General features: G+C 47.8%; 1 protein-coding gene across 2 annotated transcripts in view; it reads left to right on the top strand.

Moving 5' to 3' along the window:
• LOC144942963 (serine/threonine-protein kinase SIK2-like) overlaps window positions 1–10,888 on the top strand; it is an 86,852-nt gene extending 75,964 nt beyond the window's left edge. For both annotated transcript variants that reach the window (XM_078870029.1, XM_078870027.1), the window contains 2 exons: window positions 1,635–1,729; window positions 2,725–10,888. In XM_078870029.1, the coding sequence (XP_078726155.1) occupies window positions 1,635–1,729; window positions 2,725–3,730 (1,101 nt within the window). In that variant the 3' untranslated portion in view covers window positions 3,731–10,888. The remainder of the gene's footprint in view (window positions 1–1,634; window positions 1,730–2,724) is intronic.
• The last annotated feature ends 1,248 nt before the right edge of the window (window positions 10,889–12,136 follow it).

The raw sequence follows: 12,136 nt of genomic DNA on the forward strand, positions 1-12,136 counted from the left end.
GACGTTTCGACTGCAACACAAGCAATCATCATCTTGCTGTGGATTTCACACCTGATGATGATTGCTTGTGTTTCAGTCGAAACGTCGTGAGAATTTTTATTGTTTTATATTTATATTATTTTATTATTTCCCTTCTACGTCACGATATATGTGTTTGCGTGTATATGTTAGGGATGTGTTCACAGTTTTCAGATTAATCTAATAAAATCCAAAAATCAGGCCTACATGTCGGATTATCCGAAATTATAATTTTACATTTTTGGATCGATCTAAAAACGTGAACGCACAGATAATGGCGCAGCATTTAAAGTCAAATTCGCGGTTTTCTACCAGAAGGTAGCATCGCTTGAAATCACGTTTGTTAGCACAAAGATGCGTAAAATTGCTATGTCACGTGAACCATCCGAGACTGAAATTCCCCCAAAACGGATTCGAAATCGTCCTCATGAAACTGAAAATCCCTGAATGCAAATGTTTTTTGTATCCAATACTCAACCCTGAATTTACATGTGTGGTACTCGCAATGTTTCCGTCAGAACGCATGCCAGCCAGTCACGCGATTGTGGTTATTATGAGTTTGTGCCACAGCTGTTGAGCCATGCCATCCCGTGACCTGTACACAATTGATTCAATGCCGCTTTGTGGATTTCACTTGAATGTCAACCCTACTTTACAAACGTGGAGGATTACAGCAAACTCAGAGTGGTCCTCTCTCTCTCTAAACACCATGTACATGGTACAGCCCTAAATTTCGATGTAAAGCTTTCGTGACTGCAGGGATTCATCTTCTTGGTTCTTTCGGTAAAGTCACGTAGAAGGGAAATAATAAAATAATAAAAATTAAACATAATGAACTAAAATTATTCTCACGACGTTTCGGCCACAACGCAAGCAGCCGTCCTCATGTGAAGAACAGGTCTGTCGGAAAGACAGCGTCTGAATGACGCTGATGAGGGCCTCCCAATGATTTGTGTTGTCATGGGGGTTAAGTGACCGTACTTTCACCACGCTGGTCAAGCATAGAAACGCGAGCATAATACAGCACTACGATGAACTTCACTACGTTGTCAATGTAACATATTCGTAAACACTAAATGAACCCGTATTTTGTCTTGGGCCCTATCGGCGGCCAACAAGGGGACACGATTGGTAACAATCATCAGACAGATTGGTCGTGGCTCCAGTCGTACGGCAGCACGAGAATTCTGCCGCTGCCGCTGCGCAGGTGTACGCTGTCACCTATACCCCCAAAAAAAAAAACGGAGACAGGGGGACACAGAATGCCGCGCCTCTCGGCCAATGTGAATGTGACTCTCCTAGCACCGGGACATCGTCAATCGGCGGAGATTTCGGTGTTCACAGCTGCCTCTCGGTTAGACCGAGACCCTAAACCTTCGGGAAAAGCGAGGCTTTGGTTGGCTGATCAGAAGCGAGACTCTGATTTCCCTGAGTGGTGCTCTCACTCTGTGCCCGCCACTGGCCGGGAGAGGATGTGCGGAATCAACGGGTAGAGGTTGGCAAATGCTGCCACCGCTTTACTCGCGACCCCTGCTCTACGTGACGAGGAATCGCGTCTTGTAACGGCCTGGGTCCTGACCGCTGTTCGCTCTGCGCATGTGTGTAACCATCTCCAGACCCTGGGAATGGGGTGCAAAAGCCGGAATGGATACGTCGTATATGGAAAGGACTTGCACACCAAGGGCTTGCAGCAGCAGCTGCAAGAGCACAGGTCAATTCTATTTTAAATTTCTCCGTGTTTACTTTTTTTGCCACAAACAATGCAGTTTATCCAGCTTCTCGTGTGAAATGCATGTTTTGAATCGTTGTTTCTATTCGCACAGAATGAGAATTTCAATTTGCATTGAGATTGCGACACCAATGAAATCAAAACGTGTTCCGATAGCACGCAAATTACGAAGGTAATATACGACGCTGGTTAGCTTTGCTGTCAGTTCACTCGCACTGAGTCGTTGAAGTCTATCCCTTCGCCAGCCAGGAGTATCTCTGGACAGTAATCAGAGCATGCCATTTGCTTTGATGCTGCCATGGGGTAATCATGAGCCCACTGGACTCGCAATCTAGAGCTTCCTTCAATCACTCCATCTCTATCGACCCATAATAATTATAATAACAACAACAATAATTTACAGCCGTTTGTCTCGGGCGTGAACGTCTCCCCATGCGGTGTCGATCGTGAGGATTGGTTAACCGTACTTCGCCATTGTGAGTTGATGCCAGGCAGGAGGAGGAGGAGGAGGCCCTAGAACGGTGCAGAAATCACTCGGGTTAACCGTGGCTGGGAAGCAGACAACTTATTTGTTTTTTTATGTAAGCATTTTTTATTGTCATTCAAGAGCCCAGAACAACAAGTGGGGAATGTCAAAAGGAGGGATAGAAACAGCGTGTGGCCTATAACAGGCCAGGGCATAATGCACCCTACTGTGGTGGAGTGGGGAGGAACAATGTAACCAAACAAAATTCAAAATAAAAAATAAGATGAACGTGATGTCCAAGTTTATCAGTCCTGCGCTGTCCCAGGAGCAATGTTTAGGGAAGCGGATGACTTCTTAAAAGGAATGATTGCGTTACATTGTCATGATGGAGGTTTTCTGCATGGTCACGTAATTGTGCCAAATAGCCTGCCGTGGTCACGCATGCTAGTAGGGGCGGTTGGCTCTGTGCATACATACATTCATCACGTGGTGCCGTCTCTCCCCATCGCAGACTCTACCAGAAGCGGATGCAGCTGCAGCGGCTGTCCGTGCAGACGCACTTCAAGCAGCTGCACCTGAGCGATGGGCCCTACCCTCAGCCTTCGAGCGGACTGCGCAACCAGCAGCAGTGCCAAATCATGACCCAACAGCAGCAGCAGTCGCAGCAGCAGTCGCAGCAACAGCAGCAGCAGCAGCAGCAACAGCAGCCCTCGCACCTGCTTCCTCACCAGGACGTTCCGACGCATAGCCTGCACAGCCACCTGCACCAAATGCAGCTGCAGGAGAACCAAGGAGGCCAGTACGCGACAGCTCAACAGAGCAGTGACGCGCATGCAATGCTCCCGCAGCACTTTCACTTGCAGCAACAGCAGCAGCAGCAGCAGCAACAACAACAGCAATCGCTTCAGCAACCTGAGCAGGTGTACGGACATCCGCAGCACTACTCGCATCACCTGCAGCAGAGCAGCCAGGCTTCCCAGTTGCAACTACAGCAGCAGCAGCAACAGCAGCAGCAACAGCAGCAACAGCAGCAGCAGCAGCTGTACGCGCACCAGCTGCAGCGCGGACCGCAGGCGTTCACATCAGGGGCGGAGGCTCACGTGACGTTTAGCCGCCCTTCCAGCTGCGACGAGCTCCTGCAGGCGCAGCTGCATAGGCAGCAGCAGTACCAGCTGCACCTGCTGCAGGTGGGCGCCGACGGGCAGGATCTGCGGCCGCAAGCGCCGGCGCCGTACGAGTCCGGCGCAGGCGAGGGTCCCCGCGCCGACGGCGCCGCGTACCTGGAGCAGTGCCGCTTCGCGCGCGACTTCCTGCAGGGAGGGCAGCCCTTCGCGGTGCCGGCGGGCGGCGGCGCTGGCGGCGGCGGTGAGCGGGGCGTCCTCCTGGACGGCGGAGAGAGGCCGGGGCGGGTGACGTACCGTGACGCCGGTGCCGCCGGAGAGGAGCTCGAGCTGCTGGGCTGCGAGATGATGGAGGCGACGGAGAATCAGTCGACGGTGCTCGCTGGCTGCTGGTGACCGCCACCCACCCCCCCCAGCCGTCACCGCGAGGGAAGTGGAGATGGAACGAAAGCCCGGGAGAGACTCTTTGTTGGCGCGCCTCGTGGCGGTGCCGCGTTGTAGCGATACTGCGCGCGCCCGACAGCATTTTGTTTGGGAATGTCTGCGTTCGATGAGGGGAAGCGTTTCAGACGGGGGGAGCCTCTTTCCAACCCAGACGCTTTCCGTCAGTTTGTTTCCACCAAATAAGGTAATTTGCGAATTCCCGCGAAGTTCCGTGGGCGACGCGCGTTGGCAGAGAGGCGGACGAGATGCAAACCGAGTCGGCGAACGATGCAGCATGTGTGCAGCAGTCGGGCTGCCTGAACACTGGGCCCGGCGGATCGACTGAGGGTGGAATAACAACGCCGCCTGTGGCAGTGCGAAAAATTGACGCCGCTGTGAGCGCAAAGGTTCAGGCATTTGGACGTAGCAGCCATGTGGATTCTCAACAAAAGCAACATCAACATCCTGCTGCTGCTGCTGCTTCAAACTGAAAAGCACCAAATATGGATGAAATTATTACGAACATGAAACAGGACATTGCCTCTTGCGGGCCAAGCACACAACCACAGGTCTAAAATTATAGCTTTTAACAGGTTACGCGAATGCTTCCAAGCTTTAGATTTTTTTTGTTTGATTTTAATTGTTTACGCGCGTGAGAAACATTTCGGCCTTAAGCTGTTTGACAAGAATGACCCACCACGGAGGACCTTGCTGAATAAAAGCCGCGGCGAATAAATCGTAACGTTGCGGATGCTGAGAAGCAAAATACGTGCCGGGGTTTCTTAACTGCACCCCGCAAGCGAAAGGGATATCTTAAATTGAGGAAGGAATTTAATAGGGCCACGAGAAAAGGGGAGGGGGTGGGATTTAAGCTGACACCACGAAGCGAGCTCGTTCCCAAAGTGGGGAGGTGGGGGGGGCAACGCGAGATGATTTCTCGCCGGAGTCGGCCCTCGCTCCGGGCACATCTGGGGAGAAGTCGAGAGGGGGTGGGGGAGCTGCTAAGGTGACACGGTGATGACCGCGAAGAATGTGGTCGAGGAGGCGGTCGGCCGATTTGGTTTGGGAAGAGTTTTGAGGATGAATGATGCCCAATGACGCCGTCTGCCCTCCCGAGTGTCCAGGGGGGAGTTGGAGTTGCGTGTCTGAGTACGGATCGCAGTGATGCGATCTGTATGGGGCGTCGAGTACAAAACGAAGGGCTGTGAATGGTACAGGGGAACCAAGCGTGTTAGGACAGTTTTAGGGCACATCCTCGCCCCCGCCACCCCCCCCCCCCCCGTTTTTTATTTTATATATCTAGCTTGTGAGTTCTCTCTTGTCAAGAAAACTATTGAAAAAATATAACAACAGCTGCGCATTTGACGAACGTTCGAACAATGAAAACGTTGGCTGGCTGCTTGCGACGAACTAATATGTCAAAAGTGGCATTCGGCTGATGGAACAACTTATTTTTGTGGTCATTCTCAAACTTTAATGTTTAAAAAAACACATCAATTATTTGCTTTTAATGTAAGCAGTACATGCGTACATACATCAGTGTGACATCTGAATATCTAGCATTTAAGACGGCTTCAGTGTTACGTACAAAAAAAATAGTGTTTGATTGGTTACTGACTATCATCAGATGACTGTGAAATGCGTGACTTTTCAACTGTGGGGGCGATGCAATAGGATCGTTGTTTAGCTGCACAGAAGACCCACGCCTTTGGCATGATTAGGCATCGTGACAGTGGCTTATCGTCGGTTACCGTGGGAATCTGGTGCAAGTAATTAAATGCGGGGGGGGGGGGGGGCGGGGGCGGGGTGCACCCCACTGTCCAATCCCTACCTCTTCACAGCTCCGGCACCAGGCTTCTGGCGCTGTTTGCACCGCCCGCACAACCTGCGGCTACGTCGTGGCGGTGACCCGCGAGCATCGGAAAATTAAACGCCGTGACCCGGGCTGGAGAGAGGAGGGCCACTAGAAGGAGCCAGCTGCAACTGCCCCCGGGCAGCTTCGTGTGAGCCCCCAGAGCTTCCAGTAACCGAGGGGGCGGTGCGTTCACTTGGGGTCGCCCAAAGGAGATGTTCACGTTCGTGCTGCTCCTACGCTCCCTGCAGTTGTCGGTGCCATGCTTTGAGTCGCGGGGCCGTGCTGCAACCAGCCCCCCCCCTCCCCACCCCCGACCGTATTGCAGCAGGTTGCCCTGGTTGATTAAATCGGAGGCAGTCCAGGGAGGTCGTCGATTTGCTCGCTGGCATCGGATGGAACACCGTCCACGTTGCCAGGGAAAGTTGGCCCCTCCGTGAGCACATTCATAGGGCCGACGGGCAAATGTGGTTGTCAAAAATTTGAGTAAAATGTCGAGTCAGTAACGTTAAAATAGTGCGTCTCAACATTGAAATATATGGTGGGGTTTTTTTTTTTTTACACGTTACGGTTTAAAAAACAATTGGTTCACGAGCCTCATCCGAGCTTGTTTGTAATAGTGAATGACCCGATTGGGGTAAGCCGGACCGTCGCTCGATTGAGGCAGTTTCTCCACGTTTTGTTTCCTGCCGTGGGGCTGTCTGACCTCCAGAGGGACTGCAATGCGCAAAGACGCATGATGCTCCTATGGTGCTCCCCCCCCCACCCCCCCCCCCCAGCTCACGACAATTTCTTTCTTGGCACAGTTTTTTTTTAATCAATTTGGCATCACTGAGCCGAGCGCGGAACACCGGCAAGGGACAATGTTGTACGGGACATTTAAATTGTGAGCCCTTTTCAATGATCATTCTCTAGGATGTTGGTGGCTTTCTTGTGTCATTGGCTGGGTACTGTGTTAAACGCGTCTGGGTTGTTTTGCGCATTCAGGTAAACTCAAATGCCTCTTTAAGCACCAACCCATGTCCCGCCACCGCAGCGATATTTAGACCAACGGTGGTAACTTTTCTCTGTTAAGTGTTGTGCAATTAATGATAATGATATAACAATATTCATAATTGGTGTCAGTGGAATACGGTGTTATTGAAGAGCGTGCTCGAGAAAAAGAAACAACTTTAAAATATTTGCGAATGACATCGATATTATATAATTGCCTATTGTGTCCTTTGGTTTGTGCTAAATTCCACAATGTTTTATCAACTTGAAAAGAAATGCGAATGTATAACTGTAAAATCAGGCGGTGTTTTATGTGTATTCAGAGGGTGGTTAAATTTTGTGTGTTTCTTCAATAATAATAATAACAGTAATAAGCGTAATGCACTGCTTTCATTGAATGTGTACATTTATATTTAACATTAAATTTATTGTTTTGCCTCCGTTTCAGGCACGTCGGTCTGATAATAATAACTTTGTGCTCCAGTGGTTCATGCCTTTTTATGTTGCTTGTGTGTTCATTTTAACTGTAAATTTTTGGTACTTTTGCTGTACAGACTAACAACAATTATACATATTACAAAACTGTAATATAAGTGATAGTATTGTTTGTATGAGATGAAGAACTCACTTGCACAATCAGGGGGGAAGAGCTGCCTATTTTAATATAGGTACTTTATTTAGCCCGACTTGTTCAGACAGCAGCACAAGGTAGGCGAAACATGCCTACTTGTTACGTCAAAAGCGTCAGGGTTATTTTACCGCGGTTTTCACATCGGATCAGTCCACGCTTAACGTCACAAACTGAGAAAAATTCTAGTTGGCCCCTTGCAGACAGCCGCAAGCGACCTGCAGAGTGGGCCTTGTTGATCCTCCCCCCACTCCACCTGCCGGAGCCATTCCAACGCTGTCCTTTGCTAATTTGCGGGCGGGGTGGCCACAGCAGCGGTCTTCTGCCGCTTCGTTCGTCGTGCCTTGCGCACGGAGGCTCGGAAGAAGCCCCCCCTCACCCCCCCCCCGTTCATATATTTGGGGCGTCTCGTGCCGCAAACAGCGAGCAAGTCCGGTTTGCCTGTAAGGTGAACAACGCATCGTTTGGAACGGTGGGGGGGGGGGGCGTTCGTGGGCTTCGCACTTCAGCAAGCCAGAACGATGGGACCCCACGTGAAACGCGACGAGAGCCGACGGTAAAACGCGTCACTGCGGTAACCCGAGACGATTGTCGTTGCCGGCGGCCGTATTGCTTATGAATAGACCATTTCTCCACTCTTGCCCAACGTGCGCAGGGATAAAACTTGTGCAACCAATGTGTTACCACTTTGAAGCCGGCTTCGACCGAGAGAAAGAGAGAGAGCGCGTGCCAAGCGACTTTTGCTCACGATCCAAGAATTCCGTTGCGCAGTGCCCGTCGCGAGCAGGTGTCGATCGAATGTGCACCGTGCTTAACATTGTAAATGTATTTGCTCTCACCGATGCAGCCAAGTTCTCCCTTCCCACATGCCTAAAGTTCTGCTCAAGGTCCACACAGTAGCGTACTCCTTTGGTGGAGCGCGCACACTTTTGGACGGCGCAGTACATCCCGCGGCCAGCTCCGCATGTGCACGCGGTGTATTGGTACGCGATAGGACGTGTCAGTATCTCTGTGGCGAGATGTTAACTACCTCGCCTGGTATACAGGAGGTCGTAGGTTCGATCCCGACCCCGACGCCTGTATATTTTGAGTGTGCGTGGTCTCCCCGTGGTCGCGTGGATTTTTCCCTCTACATTTAGAAACATGCGTTAAAGAGTATTTGGCTGCAAAACATTTCCACATTGATCAGCCACTTCGTTGAGATATCATTTGCGGCCAGGTCACTTATGAAAAAGAGCTATGTAGCTCAGTGGGCCTTACCTGGTAAAATAAACATTGTAACATTGTTTAGTTTCATAACATCGCGCATTGTAACGGTCATCATTTCTGTCCTACCAATTGCACGGCAGGGTGATTAAGCTGGGAATGTTGCTCTTGACGACAAGGAAATAGATTCGACGTTTTGGCTGGTGGCCTTTGAGAGCCTTCCGTTGGCCGCAACATTGAATCTGTGTGAGAGAGAGAGAGATTAGTACCTATTCTGAGTGTTTCTATTTAATGTCCACGAACCGAAATTACATCAAGCAATGTGTCACGTAGTTGAAGAGCCAGTAGTCAGTAGCACAATCTCTCCAAAGAGCAAACCACTTTACCTATTCTTACATATTATAAAAAAAACAGCGATGGAAAATGTATTTTTAATCGAGTTAAATTGATAACCTTTATTTTATGAATAAAATTACGAAGCACTTCACAACCATGCTGGTTAACGACACGATTGGATTTTGGTATTTTTGTTAAATGGACGTCAAGTGTCACGTGCAGGGGAAATTACCGCACGACCACCAGGAACTCCACTTTTAGAAGAACCCCGCGGGTGAAGGCTTTTGTTTGTTTTGGGTGCCATTGAAGGCTCTTATTTTTGCTGTATCAGCATATTCAAAGATGATTTGTTGAGCCGTATGGCGGCATGACTCTGTGTCACTCTTTCAAACCCGGCATCTGGTGCATTTGACATACAACGGCCGAAAAGTAACCGTAACTGCTCCCGTAGTACATTTATCCATAAGCAAACTAAATGTTTGGCTTGCTTTTGACCAATATAGGACAATTCAACACGTTTATATGCTCAATAAAGTACCGTAGTAGTACTCGTAATGATGATAATTTTCTGAAACGAATTCATATTTAAAATATTTGTCTCCGAATTGATTGCAGGAAGGGTCTCGCTAACTTTAAGGCGGCTGTGAGGGCACTCCAAGTCTGGGGATATATGATCGGTTACATTTGCTTCACGTATTTTGCAAATGGTCATGTAGACAGAGCCTCCACATTGCAAACATCTTATCCGTTGGAAATGTAATCTCTTTCATCTGGTCACCGCGGCATTGCTTCTTGTTAAGCGCATCCTATACTTAAGGTGTTGTAAAAAAAAGTACAAATAACGCGAGGGTAAATTAATTTATGTATTGAAATATCTATGTCGAGGTAAAATATGACTGTAAAATATGTAGAAAGGCAATACAAGCAAATTGTGCATGCACAGTGGTGCACTTTTGCTTGCAATAATCAAGACCGTTCAGCAATATTGTTTATGAAAGTATTTCCAAAAAAAAACTGAGTTTAAATGTTACTATTAATGACGTTAATACAAAAAAATAAAACAATATAAAACCAAAAGGTCCTGAGCAATTTGTTGAATTGTTTTTTTTTTCTTTCACAAACGAATCATCCCGTGATCGTTGCTAAAGTGGATGAGGTTTTTAATAAACGCAGTGAAAATGTCGCAATGTTTTTTTATTCTACTTGTACCGCATTTAACGTTGAGCATATTGTATTCCTCTCGGCGTCGTAAATTGTATTTGTTAAATATCCGCCCTGACCGAGGGAAAGCTGTGGCGGGGTGGTGGGTGGTAAGAATTATTTCAATTATAAAACCTCTCTGGCTTGCCTCCAAACACCACCTTTTGGGTAGAAAGACGAGATGGCTTTTATTCATTAGATTATTGACTTTGAACTTCGGGGCTAAAGTTCCCATGTGGCGGAGGCGTAACGCACAACGCACTCAACTTCAAATTGCCTCCCCATTATCTTTCTGAGGGAAAAACATCGGCAAATTAATCTATGTGCCCCACTCTTCTTGCTTAACGGTGCAATGTTTTTTTCCCCCACAAATTTAATATACGGGAAAAAAATTCTAAATGGCACACTTGATGAGTTTTTTAGCCCAGTTTCCATCGTTATTCATTTGCAACCGCAATGTGTGTTTTTTTATCTGAAACAATGAGATGGTGTTACAAACTACGTTCTCTTAGTCTACTTTCATATTGACATTGACATTCCGCTCATACTTTCAGTTGAACTGTACGCAGTTGTAAACTGTGAACAAGTGTATCGCAGGGAATATTCAAACAGATGAAATATATATCTTTGAGATTTAAGTTAAAAAAAAAACCTCACTGTGACAAGTGTTTCATTTTTTTTCCATGACTGACCTATGTAGCATTTAGTCGAATGCTGTTAACCTCAGTGCATCATTCTGTGATCTTTATCCGTGAGCACAGATCCTGTGATGGGAAGGATTTGTGCTCTGGGGGATAGTGTATTGCTCTTGTGCAGTTGCAGATGGTCTCTTTCTGTTGTTAACTTGGTTTTTGTTTTGTTAAAGCGCTGGTTATATAAGTGCTGACGTCAATAAACGTGGCAATGTGCAAAGAGCCTTTTGGATCCAACTTTGCGTATACTTAAATTGCCTGGGCATTGAAATTATATCCCTTGTTTTCCAGCAGTTTAATCAGACCCATTTGACTGAATGTGTTATGCATTCTTCTGTGTTTTATTAGACACAGTTTAAGTATCCCTTTTCATGTTCTTGTTTTAAGCCATAGTCGGCGAGTGTATAACTCACAAGGTACATAAAAAAAACAAGTATTCAAACCTAATGGGACTCAAAGGCACATCAAAGTTATCAAGATGAACAAGATCACCTATTTGGCTTTCAATGTTTAGAAGATTAGAGCCGGTTGTTTTGCCATCAATAAAGACTTACGAATTTTCAGATGCGTTTATCATTGCTTCGCAAATAATGTGAAAATACCCCAAAAGCTCGACAAATGTTTATTATTACATTTTGGCAAAAAGGCTAAAATTTATAATAATAATGTACAACCCTTTGTCAGTTGACTGCTGGATGAAGGCCTCTCTATAACGTGCTGGTCATAGGGTTTTATGAGCATACTTCACCGTGATGATCATTGAAGGCTGGTGAAGGGAGGATGGGGCCCTGAACTGGTTTAAATATCACTCGCCTAACACATTCCTGCGGAGGGAGCTGGTAGGAACGTTGGGTTGCTCGGTCAATGGCCAGGGTCACCGGCGGCGTAGTGTATTCCGCAAATATGCCCGACTGTGACGGCGGGCACAAGCCGGCGTGAGTAGGTTAAACGTTGAGTTTTATAAGGGCACCACGGGGTGACCAGCCCCTCCCCACCCAGCCCCACCCCTCCCACCCTCCCCACCCAGCCCCACCCTCCCCTCCCCACCCAGCCCCTCCCTCCCCACCCAGCCCCTCCCTGCACGACGGACGGACGGACACAATAATCCCCTGTGGGCTGGTGTAACCAGGAGTTTCCTACCAGTATAACGTTAGCCGTGGCTGGGAATCAACATTCCAGACACACATGTTCATAGTGCGGCTAACCACTTGCACCACCCTCCACCTCCAAGAGGGTTATAGTTGCCTTGAACAAAAAAGGTAACACCCCACAGCTTCGCTAAAACATTTTTTTTAAATATATTGATCGGTGGTAAGACGTTCACATGACCGCATGCGATGTTTGACAAATAAGGCTACATTTCTTAAAGGTCGGCAGAAAGAAGTCAAATACTTTCAGCGTCACTTGCCATGCTGGGTTTTGACAGCTTATGACGCACGCACACATTGTATATTGGTGAACTTCACATTCAT

The sequence above is a fragment of the Lampetra fluviatilis genome, chromosome 29, assembly GCF_964198595.1.
Source record: "Lampetra fluviatilis chromosome 29, kcLamFluv1.1, whole genome shotgun sequence".
Classification (NCBI taxonomy): Eukaryota; Metazoa; Chordata; class Hyperoartia; order Petromyzontiformes; family Petromyzontidae; genus Lampetra; species Lampetra fluviatilis.